Below are 18,707 nucleotides of genomic sequence, written 5' to 3'. Positions count from 1 at the left end.
ATAGTTCTCTCTAGTACTCAATGTTGGGACCACAGTTCCGCTTGGAACTATTGTTAAATAATGATGGAAGCTAGCACCGCATCGCTGCACTCCTTAACGCAGGCAGGCATACGGTGCTGGCTTTTGGCTTAGTAAATCTTATCGAGCTTACACTGTACAATTGAATTTAAGATTACAAAGAAAAAATATTTAGGCAATATCTGATAAGCGGCCTCTCTTTAAGGGTTGCTCTGGGAATCAGTTGTAAGTTGTGGAGAATCTCTGCCCGCCAGGCTACCCGTTCGTGATCACGTTCAGTTTGGCTACGACGGGATATGCATTATCAACGGAGGCGATGATGACAAAATTCTATTCCCGGACTCGCCACTACGATTTAGCGCCATGTTTTTGGTATCGCCTAAAACCGTAGCGTTGTGCATCTCCCTACTGATCTCTGTATACAGCTTTTCTTCCCTACTTAACGATTCTGTAATATTGAAGGACTATTGAATGCCGCTTGGATATTATGTTCTAATAATACGTCACGTTGTTTTGGCAGCACTGTTTTCAATAAAATGGCAGCCACGACGGGGGGTAACATTATTTAATATTCTTAACAATTTTCAATTAAAAACATGACACACCGTATTTTTGATTACTTATTAGAAGTTATAATTTGATAGATTTGTAATTAAAATTAAGATACGTTGTCGACAAAGAGATTATATTTTTACCAATGGGACATGAATGCATAGCCTTTTTCATTTTCGTATAACATCAGTTTTATTATAAATTAATAATGTATAATCATTATTTTAATATCGGGTATAACATTAGATAATATAATTTTATTTGTTTTATTTATAACTGTATTTCTATTTTTATTAGGAATACTCTTTGGAGGACTCGGAAGTGTGTTGAGATATAATATAGGCTGCAATAATCACAGCAATATATTATTACAAATACGTAACTACGCTGCAAGAAAGGGCACAAGGGAAAAAGCACGTAAAGCAAAAGTCAAAACTGTAGTTGAAAAAATTGGTTTTATCCCACAAACCCAAAGAAAAGAATATTTGTATGTATAAGACTAGTCGTCTACTTCACATAAAAATGTTTTCGATTGTACTATATTCTCACTTCACATTGAATTTCTTTTCAGATTGAAGCGTGCTACAAAGTTGAAGCCTGTCATAGTAGATGATTCATGGAAAAGAGCACCAATTGATAATGTGTGGCCAGGAAAGTATTTTCAATGGAAGGTTTATTCATTTCAAGAGGCAATAGAATGTCATCGTGAAACTCATCATCCCACTTCTTATAATGAACCAAATGCATTTATTAATGCTCTTATCGAATTGGATCTAACGGTATGTATAAGTTATGTTTAAATGAAGAACTATCCATATTTTATTTGTTAAGTTTCATACAAAGTTCAATTAAATATCTTTAAATTAAAATATAAAACAATGTATGACACGGCAAAACGGATATTACACTAGAGGCATTGGTAAATAGCGTTTTGCACAGCTACCCTTTGCATTTTACAGGAACATTTCTGATACAAAATGTATTTCTAGCTCATGAGATCTTGATCGGGGATAAACCCAAATACTAACTACACTTATAGTTGTCTAGTTTACTGAAGCTCCACACCACACTCTTTACAAATCATATATCGGCAGTCACCGCACATAGCTCGAGAACAAGTTAAACACTGAATACTAGTTTTTTTGTCATTCGCAGATGGACAGAGTTGACATCTTCTACGTTTCATTACCTTTCCTTTATCTTTAGGTGCTGATGTATGCATTATTGGTTCACCAATTATCCTTGTTATCGAAGTCCGAATTTCACGGGGTAGTGTCTTATTTAGTACTCGCCGCTTCATATGAGGCTCAACGAGTTCCTTAGCAAGTCCCTTTATAAAGTTGTACCTTGAGGTGTTAGGATTGTTTGCATAACAGCCGTACAATATGAAAGAGTTCATGGCGGCGATATTTAATGCTGTATAAAATACGGCAGTGGCTAATCTAGCTGCTCTCCTATTATAAGTTGAATAAGCGAAACAATTATTTTCCATAGTTTCCACAGCATCTCGGGTACTGTTATAAAATGTAACGATGTTCTCTGTTTGATTTTCTTCTTCTGTCTGATGCTTTGAAGAAACTAATATTGTGACTTTTTTTTCTTCTGTCACAAAAGATAGCAGAGCTGCATTTTTCATAAAGATATAAAGCGAAGAGCCTAGGCTTCTCCCTTTCACTTGTAGAAATTCTGCTGGTATTTCTTTTATTGTTTTCCTGAGTGGTCCTATGTACGTGAGATTTCTCTTCATTAGTTCGTTTACTACTTCGATAGAACCAAACCACTTGCTGGCTGTTACATTTCTATTGGTTCCCATTATAGGTTGTACGAGTCGTAAAACAGACTGAGTTCTGTCATTAACTGATCTATCTTTAGATGATAATCCATGTCCATGACAATTTCTTCCAGTATAAACATACCCATTTAAAAAGTAACTAGTACGAACATCACATAGTGCAAATACTTTTACGCCACGTTTAGCTGATGTGTGTCGTACTGATTGTAACGGATATTTTAAACGACCACTATAGTTTACTAACATTTTATCAATACAGACATTTTCACCAACGCAATAACACTGCTGTGAGTGTAAAACAAGATGGTCAAACAGCCATGTTATTGGATTTTTATTGTTGGGTGTACTTGCATCCTCTGGATCGTCAAGTATGAGACACAAGAGTATATTAAGCAGTCGCTTTAAAGACATTGTGCCACGAAAAATTTCTCTCCCAGTACCATCAGTAGCAAAAAGAGAATCTAGATCTTCGTGTTGTGATTTCAATATTGAACTAAAATACAATAAACCCAAGAATGCCTTTAGCTCGATTTCATCAACATCCGTTAAATCAGCTTTTCTTTTCTGTGCATAATTCTCTCTCATTTTAAAGATTCGGTTGTTGGTACGTGTAATGATCTTGGCAATCATATCATCAGTGAAAAGACATTGCCACACTGGAAGAGGATCAGCATGATCTCCATAGAACTTTGGAAGCCCCTTTAAACCTGGTGGATCATCCTGTATTTTGCATGATAATGTTTCTTTTTCATATGAATGATCAAGAGGCCATTTTATGTCATTGAAACTACCTTTGGACTCATCAGAGTCACTGTTACTATTCATATCAGATGATACATCAAACTGCTCTAATTTAATGAAAAATTCGGATTCATTCTCAGTAAAATTCTCATTCTTGTTTTCAGAGCAACTAGCCATTCTGAGTTAAATAACAACGAAATCATTAGAAATCTTAATATGATACTAAAATGATTCCTTTGATTTCCACTATCATTAATATCAAATTAACACACGCTAAAACCTCTTTGTAATTACAATATCGTATTTGAGGTTAGCTTTTACAACAGCTCTTCGGTCTACTGCACTGTTTTCTTTACTATTAACATCTACACATATGCATATATATGGATATGGCTATGGCTATCAGGGATGGTGACCTAATGCTCCCCTATTTCGGGTGGAGATTATTAAGAACATTATCTGTTGGTAAAGATATTTTGCAGTCGATAAAGTGGCAATGTCTATCAAGAAGATATAACTTATCGATCGTCAGTAATTCTTTGAGAGTTTAGTGCCTGAAGATACAAAATAAAATTCGAACATTTGCAATTTACATTGTATATAATTCACACGGTAAATTATTTTATTTGTCATCAGGGAGAGAAGAAAAATAAACTCGTAGGTAGCTTCACCCGAGTAGTATCCATACCACACAAATTTGATCACGGAGAAAAAAGAACTGTTCTTGCATTTTGTAAAACTGCAGAATTACAGAAACTAGCGACTGATGCTGGAGCCACGGCTGTTGCTGGACCAGAGGATATCAAGGAAATTCAGGTATAATGATACAAACTATTATAGTAATTATGGAACCCTCGTTTCGTAGCATACTATCTGTTATGTTAGTATAATTAGTGTGACACATACATATGGAAATTCGGTTTTATTATTTCAGATGGGAAATATGTCTCTATCTGATTATGACACTGTAGTGGCCCATCCGAATATTTTGACTGAAATGCTTATTATTAGAGGTTTGATGAAAAAGAAATTTCCGAATGCAAGAAATGGTTTGTATTTAAATATGACAACTGATACAAAATACAAGTATTAACCCCCCTATTGAATTGAATTGAATTGTCTTTAAAAAAAATGGCAATCTAATTAATTCTACTTTACCATACATTAGGTAATTTGGATGCCAACATAGCTGGCATCGTAGACAAATACATAAATGGCATTAAGTATACTGCCACGCCACACGAACATAAAAAGGATTATGGTGTTATCAACGTTCCATTTGGCACAGTAAATACACCATACATTGACACTCATTTAACTGTTCCAAATTAAAGGGACACTTTACAAATACCTTAATACATCAATCGTTACGTTTATTTGAATTGTAGCTCACCATGGATGTACAGCATCTTGAAGAAAACTTCAAGTTGTTACTACAAAGTGTTAATGGGGCACGTCCAAAACGGGAAGGTCCTTTCATTACCAGGTACTACCTCACACTAATAGCGCCCTTCCAACAAACACCAATGCGCAATTTGATATATCCAAATATTTATCTCACAGTTACGACAGTTAAAAAAAAAGAACATTTTGCCCCTTCTGTTGGTCCCTTGACATATCGCGTCTACAAACGCATTGTTACTTGTTTCAGAGTCCGTTTGGAAAGCGCGCCGTCCAAGGAACTCTTCAAAATAGACTTCAGTCAATACATCACCGATAAAGTTACCAAAATGGACGAGCATGACGATGAAGATGAAGATGATGATGAGCCAGAACAAGTTGTTAGGTCGATTTAAAGAATACTAACAAAGTCTACAGTACAAATATGTAAAGTACCGTTTAAATCGTTTTCTCCACGATACAACGGCAATACCAACATAAAGGTCCGCATCAGACTACATAAAATATATTATTTAATCCTTTAACGAAAGTTGTGGAGATTGGAAGAAGGCGATGAGCGGTGATTGTTAATACAGCGAATATACGAAATATACTTTCCACTGTGTTTATCACGTTTATTCTCGATGAAATCTCCTGGTTAATTAAACCTCACTGTATCATGATCCGTAAGCCTCCCATTGCATTGGCCTTTATCAAAAGTGCACGCGCAATCAGATCCACTAACATTAAACGTTTGTCACGATTAAATAAAGGAAGTACATTAAGCAGTACTATCATAGATAAATATGCAACGCGTACATGTAGCTTTCACAATTTCTCTTAGAAGCGAACAGGCCATAGGTTCTCCGTATCCATCGATAGGCAAACGATAGTCCCATAATGACATTTTACCACCATTCGAAGATTCACTATTAACGAAAAAAAAATGTCATAAAATTACCATAAGGATACGATTGTAAAAGGTGACAGCGATAAACATAAAAAGGAATGTTATTCGTCATACGTAATATGAGAAAGCATTTATTTGAATAACATACGTATACATATACCATACCCACCGTACTCGCAATGAGAGTTAGTAAATAAACACGCAATAAACCCACTCGAATACGGACTAACGTCTTACGCATTAATATGTAAAATATCTTCAGCAAGCAACAAAATTATTTATCCGACTATACTCCGACCAGACTCGCTTCCGTCTGGAATAATAAAACAGCGCCCACCGCAGTATCATTAATTCCAAGAACATTTCCTATCTCCAATCATCCCCCGTTATCATACCCACCAATTGGTTTCACAATCGCTCTTATATCTTTACAACAGCGAGCCATCAAGGTCGTCTTCAACACCCTGTAAAACAAATCCCAACAATGTGAATGATATCTAAGTTTGCAATAACTAAAAATTGAGATAATGCCATTTGGCACCTGGTACCAGATATGTGCATCGACTTCTGTTAGCAAAAATTTCCTGGTAGCAGCGGTCCCACCAAAAATTAAGGTCGAACTCGTCAGCTTCCGTTATAGCCGATCAGCAAACGTGAACAGCGTACAGGAAGAACCAGGAGCAGGAGCAGGAGGATCGAAGGTACGTTCGAACGCGGAGCAGACTGAAGTCCAGTGAAGTGAAGTAAAAAGAGAATGGAGAATGGTGAGTGACCGAAGTGGAGGGGCAACCGTCCGCTTACCTGCTAGTCGAGTGTTCAGTCGGTGTCCGCCAGGTAGAAAATCCGTCGGCTTCTCCTGGCTCTGTCCGCGTCTTCCACGACTAGTGCACGTCAAGGCACCTGTACCAACAAAACCAACAGATCCCACGTTGCGATAGACTTCGCAATAGTTATCATCGTCATCGGTTCACAACCGACGGCAGTTCGGTTCCCCATGGAGCCGGTGTAAAGTTAACCTAAGAAAACGGGTGCGGCTTTTGTTTCTTGAGTTTCTCGAGGTTAAGTCGGCAATGATCGCGCGATTTCCTTCTTCATTTGAAAAGCACTGAGTTGCTGTCTCTCAGGTGGCTCACGCGCTTACTCACGGGTTAAGAGTACAAAAAATACTCGGTCGGATCGTACGAAAGACTCTGGTACGTACCGGCTACGATAACTACGCGAATGAGAAGCTTGGTGTATGTGATAACTGTGTTGTGACTGTGAAGAACGACGAAATGTTGCCGATACGCTGAAACTATTGCTATGGATCGTTTCTTCGTGGACGTGCCGGTAGCATCGATCACTTTGCAATAAACAGTATTGAAAATGGTAAATTGAATATGTCATTATTATAGTCATAAATTATTAACCTTTGCCAGACTTGCGTTAAGCCTGAATCTATGGTCGGTAACGATGATTTCATTGCTCCGAGTCATTTCTTAGGTTAGCGAATTACGTCTGCTTGCGATTAATCAGAGTTCTATTTGTCGTGGGAATAAAACTCACCGGAATTAGCTACCTCCTTCTTCGTCTCTTTATACCTGTTTAATTTAATTTCTGTGAATATTCATCAAGCTGTTCTCAATCCCAAACGTACGTTGCTCCATCGTTCTTGTCACTAGTTTTCCTTCTCACTGCATTCTAACGTCTTTCATCCGTGCTCTCGCGAAACAAAGATCCTTGTTTACCAAAGAACCGAGAGCATCGCTCGCATGCAAATTATCCTTTATACAAACTTATCCGACTTTATTCGTATTATTATTGTACCCAACCGCCTTTCTCGTTACGTTGAATTATTTAACGTTCCACGCCACCGAATTGTCAAGTGACGACGGTGCGTATGTATGCACTTTTTTTGCTGATAACTCATATATATTTATATTCGTTATTAACCGCCGTCCAAATACTCGATTTAATCGTAATACGTAATTCACTTCGCTTTCGGAGCGTATCGTGAAAATGCAACAGCTGTCATTCGATTTTTCTGAAACCCGCAAAATTCTTTTAAAAGACAGACATTAAATATACATATGTATGCAGGTGAACTATGCGTTACACGAAAGTTAATAAGCCATGGATAAAAGCAGTGTGTTCGTTAACGTCGATCGAAAGTGAAAAGACTGTAACGGACTCGATTTGAAATGTCAGTAGGCTGATACGGACAGTACATAAAATATTCGAAGCACGCATTTGTCACTTGTATACATATATACGTATATACTCCTTTGTCTAATTAAGTGCATACGTACTTCGCTAACGAGTTTCACTTCCAGGGAATCTGATTTAACTGGAACCCCGCTACGTATATATATATATATATTCGAGTAAGCATTGTACGATATATATACATATATATCGATCATTGAGAATCGAACCTTGGAAGGATATGCTAGTAGAATTCCGGTATTTAAAAAAAAGTTTAAAGAAAATATATATACAATAATACACACACAGCATCGTTAGTCGAACAGTTTAGTTCTCGCTATAAAACGACTGTCGAACGCCGAGTAATTTGTGGAGAAGCAATTGCAGCGTGTATAAAAATGAAGAGCGCGCCATTGAATTTTTCACGGGGACAGGTTTTATACGAGCAACTCCTGTTCGCCATATCGCGACATCTTGTTTGAAATATTTCATTTACGGTAGTCGCTTTATTAATAGCGTAATATTCGCATTTTATGTCCGGACAAATGACAGTCTCGTTTCAATGCGATTAACCATGCGTGGATGATTCGTAGAAAATGATTCCTGATTACAAATTGCATCTTCAGCGTTATGCAATATACATATATATATATTTCGTACGCTTATTTCGAGTCCTTATGAACCTACAGCTTGTTTCAGTCCCTACGCTATTTTTTTCTCAGCTTATAGCCAACCACCCGCTGAAATCAATGAGGAACGTGCAGCCGGGTATAATTTGTCCTGGGAGTGTCATTGGAAAGTGGAACATGACAATTCATGATAAATACGTTTTGCGTTGACAATCAGTGAGAGGGAAAGAGAGAGAAACTTTGTAAATTCAACATAAACATCTCGAGGTTATGTAAATTTACATGTGACATTACTATATCAAAATCATTCAGTATTTTTTCTTTTTGGAATTCGTCAAAGGATTTAAGGATTTATGAAAAATCATGAAAAACATTGACTTCTGTCAGATCGTAAAATCTTATATCGACGTATACGTATTTCATCTGGTTTTATATTTTTTTTTTTTTTTAAAAGCTAAAAGTCGATTATACAGTACATAAAGAGTCGTAGAATCTTTTTCAATCTTTGCCATGTATATGTATAGTGTCTTCTATTTCTACTTTATTTTATCTCTCTCTCTCTCTCTCTCCCTTTCTTACTGTTCTTAGTACCAGTGATAATTACTAGCATTATTCGATTACGAAACCGGTTGCGTTACTTCGAATCCGATTGAAAAGACTCCACGAGGACAGTAGACGCTTTCGTGTATACTGGCTCCTTCGTGAAGTGTCATTGCGACAGAAAAATACGTCAGTGTATAATTACGACGTTGTTATGGCTGTGACTAAGATTCCATGGGGTGTAAATAAAAGGAACACCCTGTATAATTCGACTATGCCACTGCCGTATCGATGAATATAATCCATGCGTGAGATATACATTAATTCGGGCCAAGGTTTTGCGTATTCGGCACGTCGTAGCTTCTGTGCCGTTGTGCACACACCCTAACGCCTCTACTTCGTACTCCGACAACTTTTTTTTCTCCTTACGCAGCCATCTTTGATAGAAACCTGACTAGTTCCGTCTGTCTCTAACCCGAACGCATACACTGTCTCTGGCTACACGTCGTTTCAAGATACAAATTAGACCGGCGACGTGTGTTTACCTACACCGACAGGTGAATCTGCCTTACCGACGGGTACATGAAAATATGAAATTTTGAAAATTTCACTAAAAATTCGATGGCAACATTTCGACGAGTGCAAAATTCTACGGTATGTTATTGGGTGTCTACTCCACTTTCAGTAACACGATCGTCTCTATCTACAGTATGTGAAGATAGGACGGGTACTTCGGTGCTGGGTTATTTATACCGGGATAAAACTTATGCAATGGTATGAAATTACTGGCTCTATATATTTATTATATATGTATATATCGAGTCGCGAAACCTAGAGACTCAATACGAAATGCGTATTGGCCGAGATTCTCAAGATCGGATCGCTTCCTTCTCAAGCTGAAGCTGCCTGTACGGTAGTCGAGGTAAGTTTGCGCAAGAAGTCCAGGAGAGTAAGAAGTGGTGCACGCTGTGTGTGGAACACAGCGCCGGCCGACTCTTTCATTTTGTGCTCGGCAGCCGACAGTTACCTACCCTGCTGCTACAGACTCACCCGAGACGGCCATGGACCAGCTTCGGCATCGAGATACAGCGCTCGAGATACGCTCACCCGACCTACGGGCGAATTATTTAAATGTCACGGGTCGCCGTGCTGTCCTGTGTATAGTGTTGTCCTGTAATAAAGTAACGCGAAAGGCTGTTTGAGCGGCGACACGAGTTAATCTGACAAAAATTTAGGAATTTTTGTAAAATTGGAAAAATTATATTTTTTCAAAATTTATTTCTCAAAATTGTGTAATTGTTTTTTATCACTAAACAATTATTTATCAGTGAGCTTGGTATCCTGTTGTTTCAGGGAAATGATAATGGTAATGGAAAATCGTCATTAATATACCAGTATCGCATGACTCAATTTGATGATTCAATTCCAATAGTCCTTACGGCTTAACTGTTGTCCGACACCCGACCGATCACCCGACTGTACGCCCCGCGGTTATTCAACGTTTTCTAATGCATCGGGCATGTTGCAGGAATTGGTTTGCTGCTATATAATTAATCGTAAAATTGTAAATAAATCCGATTAAGGATTGACGGGGCGATGAAATTTCTAATCGTTCCACACGGAAGTGCATAATTTCTGTCTCGCTTTGATTCGCGTATCATTGCTATATAATATTCTGCCAGCCGTAAAGTTTCATCGTACTTATACCGTTATCTAGTTATATACGTATACCCTATATACATTCAACCCTATGCACAACGTATAATAAAGCAAATGCACACGGGTATGCATTACGCAGAATTTTCAAGCGAACGATCCTTCCCTGCTGAATAAAACGGATGCGCCACAATACGTATACCGATCTTTATCCACAGCTGGATACTTTCAGCCATCCAACCGGATGACTCAATGATCTTCAATTCGCAATGACGCTCCCTTGCTTTCCTGGATAGCAAATATTTTGTTATTTTTATCAATTTCTAAATTTCTAACATACACGTATACATCGGTATGTCAAAACGGTTTCGCAACCAAACGATCGAAATTTACACAAATTACTTTTTCACCTGCGTTTCATTTAATAGAATGAGTTTCATTACCGCAAGTGAAATCGCACTGGAATGCAAGCTTTCGCTATGCTCAAAATTCTTACAGTTGGTATACGTGTCAGATTCGTTTCCTTGTAAATCCATATTATCAAGTTAAACGGATGTATATATATATAAGCAAGATAGCGTAAATACGGATTCGTGAATTTCATTATACCTAAGGCAATACAGGTGCGTGACACGTCGACAAGACACAAGAGCTTGTACGGAACACAAGTGGATGACAGACGCCATCGCTACACCAAGAGCTACCAACTGTGCAACCTGACAGTTACGTTGTAAACGAAAGCTGTAACGATGCTGAGAAAAATCTCCAGCAGTTGGAGTAACGACATTCCAGCATCCCAATGACGTTAATAGACTCTGAAAATCAATGTATCCAAAGGCGGATCATTGACGAAATAGTGAAAATAAATTTTTTTCATATGTCCATCATTTTTCCCACGTAGAAAAAATTTTTGTTGATTTTGATTTTTCAAAAAAAAAAAATACGTCACAGATCAAAATCAAATGGACCGATCGGTGATTACCCTCTTTACGTCATGGACACTCGAGTACTGATTACCACGTGACTCGGTTACGCAATCGTAAAATAATGCACGCGCAAGCCTTACGTAAGAATCAAGAAAAATATTGCCACTACATGAAATTACATAGCGGCTAACTTCGTGTCATTCCTTTAACAACGTCTCCAAATACCCCCTTGACTTAGACCGGGATCTCGCTCAGCGGGAGTTTTAAATCGTAGCAGGTGCCCCGTGTCCTAAGAAATGTATCTCCGGGTATATCTCGGCTCGTCATCTAAATTCACCAGAGCCAAAGCGCCGGGAGGCGCGTGAAATCATTTTCCATTCGGTCGAACTATTATCACGTTTCTTTATACAGGTATCTACGTACATATATAGGTATGTCAAATACTGTATATACGCACAATACGTACCGTGTATACATATAGTAATACGCCGAGCGAACCTTCGATACCGACAACTTGGCACCAATTTCGCGGAGCACCATATGATATTCCGTTACGTGTACCGGCATACGTGTTACCTGTATGAATGCCACGTGTGACGTGCATTACCTTGTTAGAGGCATAGAGGATAATTTTCATTGTGTCCAAGAGATGAATGACACTTTTTTTTTTTCGTATCTTAAAATTCAATTGTTAGCTAAGTCTTTGCGAAAGAGCAGAGTTGGGAATTGGACTTGGGGGGGAAGTACGGAAATATTTTCTCGATTCGTCACTTCCGCTTCTTAGAGAAAATCATCGCTTTGGCTTTTCTACGCTCTGGTATTCTCTTACGTATGGCTTTGTGGCTGCTATCTACTAGGGGAACGATTGTTACTCGCGGATGTACAGTTACGCGAAGTTGAAGTAAGATCAGGTTGAAAGAGACGCTCAAACGGAAAGGAGGTCATGACGACCTGATCGTCACCGTTATATTAGCGCCCACGGCGAAACACCTTGACTCACCTCGATTCAGCCTCTTCTTTGGCCCGTCGTCTTCTTTTGGGGGTACCACGTGCTTGGGCGTTCGTTTACTGGTATTTCTTTGGCAGAGTGCACTCAAATGTATGAGAGTAAATCATTTAAAAATAAAATTAGCTCGATCGGTATCATTAAGGTCTGATATAGGACAGTATAAAATCAAGGATAGAATATATTATTAATTAATTATTTTTAATGTCCTGAAGAAAAAAAACGAATCTCTTGATTTTAGTTATATATAAAAAAATTTATGGATGCTGGATGGTTCACAGTGTCATTTATCAAGTGATGATCGTAATTTGGATAAATTTATAGACGCTTATCGGAGTGGTCGTTTTGTGGTTGGAAATAATATTTTGGAAAGTATGTATATGCTAGGTATACGTCTTATCAGTGGAATTTTGGAAATTCCTAGGGAGTCAATGGAAATGAAAGTTTTCCCTGCAATAATACAATTCTTGTACTGTATATAGATATATGCTAGGTATGGGAAACTGCATCTTTACCAATGGTCAAGGTTCAGCTGAAAACGTGACCTAGGACAATGAAATTTCTGCATAGATAAATTCGTCCCTCCAGTAGCACTGGAAGATTAGTCTCAGGGTTAAGAATTGTTCAGGTCAAAGTTCCCCCTTTAACTGGTTACAGTAAAGTGAAGGAAAAAAAAAATGACTTGACCTTTAGCGAAAAACCTTTGATCTATATGCATGCCGGGTTCACAGCAAGATACGGGACCACCTACCGACCAGGGCCTGACTCCAGGAAGTTTCTCTACGCGTCAACACGTAAAACGTGACGATATCCTGGAGTCCCGGATAACGTAGAATCTGGTGTAAAAGTAATTCGTAGTCACGATGAGGATCATTCGTTTTGGTGTCCGGAGGTCTTGTCGACGAGGACTTGGAATTTCATGTCGTTAAGAGCTGCACTTGTTGCAGTTGACTTTCTTTTTTTTTTCGAGATGCTTGATAAAATATCAAACTGCATCGGATTCACTTGTCGAGGTCTTCGGTAAGGAAATTTGTAAATGTGTCGACACTTAATTTTCATCCCCATTGAATTAGACGCGTCTGCTGGTCGATTTATTGTCGTGTCTCTGTTCACGTGTAAGCTCGTAATTCATTCCATTTGAATGCCGACATTAACGCGCCCTGGGACAATAATTAAACCCTCGTACGACGGGTGGTTTTTGCTCCCGTTAATGGGCGTATCGAACGATAAATCTCCGATTAGAAATAACCCGGCCGAACGGAGAAAAAGGTTGTTTACGTTCGTCGCTCCTTTACACGTCTGCCTTTCGCCGCATGTCGTCCATTGAAAAATAATCATTTATCAGGTTAATTACTATAGTGCACTTTTGCATTCAAAGATCTTAGCTAAAATCTGATATTCGAACGACATGGGTTCTTCTGTGACGTCTCTAATTACAAGATTCTCCTTAATTGTTAATTATCATATCAAGTACACGCTGTGCATCGACTCGGTATACCAATGCAGTAACGGGCGATACCTGATATCTGAATATGTCGAATTTAATCACGAACCAGATAATCGATATAATTAATAAAATCTAAAAATCCTTATCCTTCCAGGAATTACTTAAGATTTCAAAAGCTACGTTTTTTCTCGAAAATATTTTTGTCCCCTTTCACTTTTTATGCATCGTAACAAAAAAAAATCCTTGAATACAAGTGCGCCTAATCTTGTGCTATTGTCGATGCTTTCCCAAGGAATCAATTTAGCCAGGAATCATTGTCGTATCCGTTCCATTGTGATATTCCGAATGGGATTCCGCGAAGATTCGATCTCATCTCCTCCCTTCCAAGAAAGGTGACAACCTCAGCATCCATTGAGTCATTGAGCCACTGGACCATTCAGGTGGTGCATTTTATTTTGTTCCCTTCAGCCGGATAATATAGCACTGTTGCAGCAGGTAGCCAGGTGCAGGATGCGCTTGACGGGCTGCACCGTCAATGAATGGGGGAAATTTGAAAGAAGAGATACAGCTAGACACGCAAGATGACTGAGAGTCGCAGAGATAAAAAGAGCACGGAAGAGATCAGACGCGACCCTGTACCACGTTGCTAGGGAAAAGCGTGGGTCGCCAGTTAACAGTGTCAACAGGTTGGCATCGTAGCTCGATTCAAACCATCTGCCAAGATGCATATTAATCTTCTCAGATCGTCCTCACTGAACCACAAATTATTTCCTCTTCCCAGCATCCCTTCCTGGACCCCTTTTTTCTATTAAAAAATTTTTTTACAAATTTATTTATTTAATCACAAATTTATTTATTTCGATCACATTCAACCAGTCGGTATTTGCATCTGCAGTAATTATTGGGCAATCTGTATATTTAGGTAAGAAAAAAATATTATCTGTCCGCAATATGATCATTCATATGAGATGAATGACTGTGACATATACTGTGACATATACTGTATTCAGCTAACTCCATCGTCAAAAACCCGTTTCCACGGTGTGAGATCACCGACGATCAGAGCCTGCCGCATCTGCAGACGCGATAATTGAAATGAACGGTGTGTCGTTTGTGGTCCAAAGAGATATTATGATTCGGCACGAAACGGATGTATCCCAAGTAAACGAATGATTATCGTACTGCATTTAAAATCCTGTGCAAGATAAAATATTTTTTAAAGCGTCTCAAGACATTTATTAAAATGAAGATAAAACTAACAAAGTGGTCCACGCAGCATCTTCCATGCAGGATATGCACGTGCGTTATGATTTTACATATATTATAATCACATATGATAACCATGGTGTCTACTCGCTATACATATATGGATACAGGGATGCTGCAGCTGCCAAGCAAGAATAACCCATGCCTTGAAATTATACTATTTAATTTCTATTCCTGCCTCACTTCAGGGTCAAGTTTTCTAAAATCGCCCAGAAGACTAAAAGTAAAATAAAATCTTATCTCGATCGAATGGCTTTTAGTATCGCATAGAAATTACGTGATACGACCAGTAGATCGTTACTGGTATTTAATCTATAAAACGTTAATGACCCAACCGTGTATAATTCTGGCTTTCGTTCAGTCAACATATTACAGCCTACCTTGGTAATGGTGTTTTCAAGTCTTATAGAGCCAGCGCGTAGCGAAACATAAATGAATCCTAACCTCTAAAATCGGTATACTAAATACCGTGTAACTTGAATCACCCAAAAATTCTGTTCCGATTAATTCACCCAAGAATTCTGTTGAAAACGGTGAAAAATTACGAAACAATATTTTGTCAAATTTTCAAAAATTTCTTCTACTCAATAATTCATAAATGTCAAATTGGTTGTTATTAACTTTTACGATTATTCACTGTAGTCAAGCATAGTCACTGCGAGCTTTACTTTTTTTTTTCTATGCTATGTACACCATACTTACCTGTCTGTCTAGTAAGAATAACGGTCCATATAAAATGGCATTAAAGCAACGTTTTATGCACTTTATTCCTGCAGGTATAAAGATGTGACGCGATGACGCAACGACTCTGCAGTTTAATGACTGAGAAAAATCATGCACGTGGCGTACGAAATAAGATTGACGTGACTTTGATACATTAGACATAAAAACCAACAAGCTCAATATTGATCGTTATATCTATATATGAATTTATGTTATTCACTCAAAACGTCATTCCTCCAGTTATACCTTTTAGCATATAAATTTATTTTAATTAAAAAAAAAAAAAAGATAATTGCCAACTCATACGTGGTTTAAGGCTCTTATGAAATATTGGAACTTTCTTTCAAAAACTATACTTGCATAAGAGAATTTCGTTTATCCACTCGTATACGTAAAAGATATTGTAAAAGATACCTTTTAATCACGCTTAAAAAATTTCATATGTGGATCCCACGAAATTTTACGTAACGCCTACGGTATTTAACCTCCAGTCTCACGTTAAGTGACCTGATGTACTTTTATATTAATTAAAGCAAATTAAGTCGGATATATACATATATATGAGAACCAACAAAGTTCGCACGGGACTTGTGATCGTTCCTGGTTCTTACGACGAGGCTGCAACAGCATCTTACAAACCATCTTCTCGTGATCATCCCGGTTGTTCGATTCATCTCACGTGGGTGTCGTACAGCGATTACAGACGAGAGGTGCACGCTCTCATTTGCATATATCTGCTACGCTATTACGTAGCAAGTACGAACATTCCCATTATTTCTTAAGTTCGAAAAAACATACAGATATACATACCATTATAGACCTTGCGTACTATTTTTTTAACTCCATTAAAAGGGTACTCGAGTGAAGTCTTTGGTTTCGTGTAAAAGTCGTCGTTAAAGCGTTTCGCTCGACTTTTGTCCACCCACGTATTGACATTGAGTCACGTCCATAGCCGCCGGCATTTTAGCCACTCATGGAACAGTTGCTTTTGAAAATAAATATTTCCAAAATTTTCGTTTCGATACGTTTCGATTGTCTGATACGTCTTTAAATAACGAAAAAGAAAGGATATTTTTCAAAATACTCTGTTTTCTCAAAATTTCAATCCGATATATATTTTATATTTTTTTTTTGGTCACGTGTCAGCCCAATTTTCAATTATTACAAAAGACTACAGTATAAGCATACAATTTATATATAATGTGCATACGTATATGAACTGCCGAGAAACGCCTTTACCAATAACACGGACCACACCTAAGAACTGGGATAGTAAATTAAAAAAAAAAATCAATGGCATCCATATAATGTCTCGTACATGCGTATGGAAATTACGCTTAGAGCCTATAGGATCCGGTGAATTTTATGCAGTTATGCTGTAAGGACAGCATAACTTTCTCAATGCTTAACAGCTTAGATTAGCCGTGCGGGTATCGGTTGGTATATCCGAGAGAAGCAATTCGTATAATTATTACGTACATACTATAGGACACCGTACCACGTGGCTAAATGTACGTACGCATTACGATCGGCACCAGCAGTAAAACATTCTAATCGTAAGAGACCGTACGGGAAGACCGTTAGAAAGTGACCCTGACATTTCTCAAGAGTGAGCTACTTGTCGATATTATCGACAGATATATTCCATGGGTGCGATCCTCCGTTTTGAATATGAATAAAAAAGTTTTTAGGTATTCGACAAATTATCATTATTTAAACTCAACACGCGTTAATATATACGTATACAAATACACTGCACAATGTAACAGCAACCGAGGTAGCAGAATCCAGTAAAACTCTAAATTTCTTAAAACTTACTAAACCGAGGAGTCGCGGCTCATCGTCTCTCCGAGAAGTGCAATCTCTTATCTTAAGCGCGTCAATTTTTCGTGCTCGCGGGAGCATTCGAACCTGTTGAAGCATTTAATATTGTAATAGTCTCGCACTGTCGACAGGTACCATCTGTTACCTGGTCAGAGCACAGAGCCAACCGTACATGCAAATCCCGTGCTATCTCGCTCGTGCCAAATGAATTGCACGCGACGTGCGATACGGTGTATCATTACTATGCTATATAACAAATATCATATACGTATGTAGAAACCCCATCCACCCAGGACTATACTAATTGTAAGTACAGACGGGTCCCCACGTGTTATCGATACTGTAAGGGCTTTGCCTCCTTTTATGTATACGCGCCACTGACGTAACTTCATTAATACACGTACGACACGTTCTATTAAGATTTTATTACGTACACGCGTTGATTTAATTAATCAGCTGATTTTCGTGATTTGCTATTATTATTATTCATTTTCAATTGAATGAGCTTACTGAAAATTCTTTGAGGTACATATTGGAATTTTGTCCATTGATAAGGGTTAGGGTGGTAATCGTTAACACGTCGTTGCATATTCCTTCCATGTAAATTCCATCTAATCAGCATAAATAACATTGCCTAATGTTTCTAACGAGCTACGTGAAATTCAATGCTTTCTTTTGCGCGGCGATTAAATAATGCAACACGTGCACTCGAATAGGTGGACACCATTGAACTTGACCTTTCTTCACGATCGAGTTATCTTCGCCCGGCCGCCATTACAATATTGCCATTATACAACGGAGGATTCTTTAACGTGGAATTAACGGTTAACGGGTAACCAGGGGTCAATTGTCGAGCGTTTACAATGCACGCGGATCTTTTGCTTGGATAATGCTGCGCATTCAGGTATTATGGGTACGTGCGAGATTGACTTTTTTTTTGGGGGGATTTAAATTGATTCTACTATCTGATCGCATTGGTATTCTTATCTAAAGTCAATTATACTATATCTGTATAGTGTAGGTATATGCTTGTGTATAACGCATCGATCATGGCTTCAATCTGGCAGTCGGTTTTTAATGCTTTATTATATATATATATATATATATATATAT

The 18,707-nt window shown here is 38.1% G+C and overlaps 2 protein-coding genes and 1 long non-coding RNA gene across 3 annotated transcripts in view; 2 read left to right on the top strand and 1 right to left on the bottom strand.

The window, feature by feature from the left end:
- Positions 1 to 411: 411 nt before the first annotated feature.
- On the top strand, positions 412 to 5,103 carry LOC107273075 (50S ribosomal protein L1). Its single transcript, XM_015750880.2, has 8 exons — positions 412 to 573; positions 868 to 1,057; positions 1,142 to 1,349; positions 3,740 to 3,919; positions 4,038 to 4,152; positions 4,272 to 4,390; positions 4,492 to 4,589; positions 4,755 to 5,103. Exons 1-8 carry the CDS (start codon positions 555 to 557, stop codon positions 4,897 to 4,899), a joined length of 1,074 nt encoding a protein of 357 aa, XP_015606366.1. The 5' UTR covers positions 412 to 554; the 3' UTR covers positions 4,900 to 5,103.
- Positions 5,104 to 5,274: 171 nt separating this feature from the next.
- On the bottom strand, positions 5,275 to 6,322 carry LOC112495153. Its single transcript, XR_003061443.1, has 3 exons — positions 6,195 to 6,322; positions 5,942 to 6,116; positions 5,275 to 5,857 (listed from the first exon to the last, which is right to left on the bottom strand). It is a non-coding gene; the product is annotated as an uncharacterized LOC112495153 (long non-coding RNA).
- LOC107273074 (cadherin-99C) overlaps positions 6,197 to 18,707 on the top strand; it is a 63,343-nt gene continuing 50,832 nt past the window's right edge. The window contains exon 1 of the mRNA XM_015750878.2: positions 6,197 to 6,761. Within this exon, the coding sequence (XP_015606364.1) occupies positions 6,759 to 6,761 (3 nt within the window). The 5' untranslated portion in view covers positions 6,197 to 6,758. The remainder of the gene's footprint in view (positions 6,762 to 18,707) is intronic.

Source organism: Cephus cinctus, unplaced genomic scaffold (assembly GCF_000341935.2).
Source record: "Cephus cinctus unplaced genomic scaffold, Ccin1 Ccin1_scaffold1362, whole genome shotgun sequence".
NCBI lineage: Eukaryota > Metazoa > Arthropoda > Insecta > Hymenoptera > Cephidae > Cephus > Cephus cinctus.
This window is presented reverse-complemented; position numbering and strand designations above follow the sequence as displayed.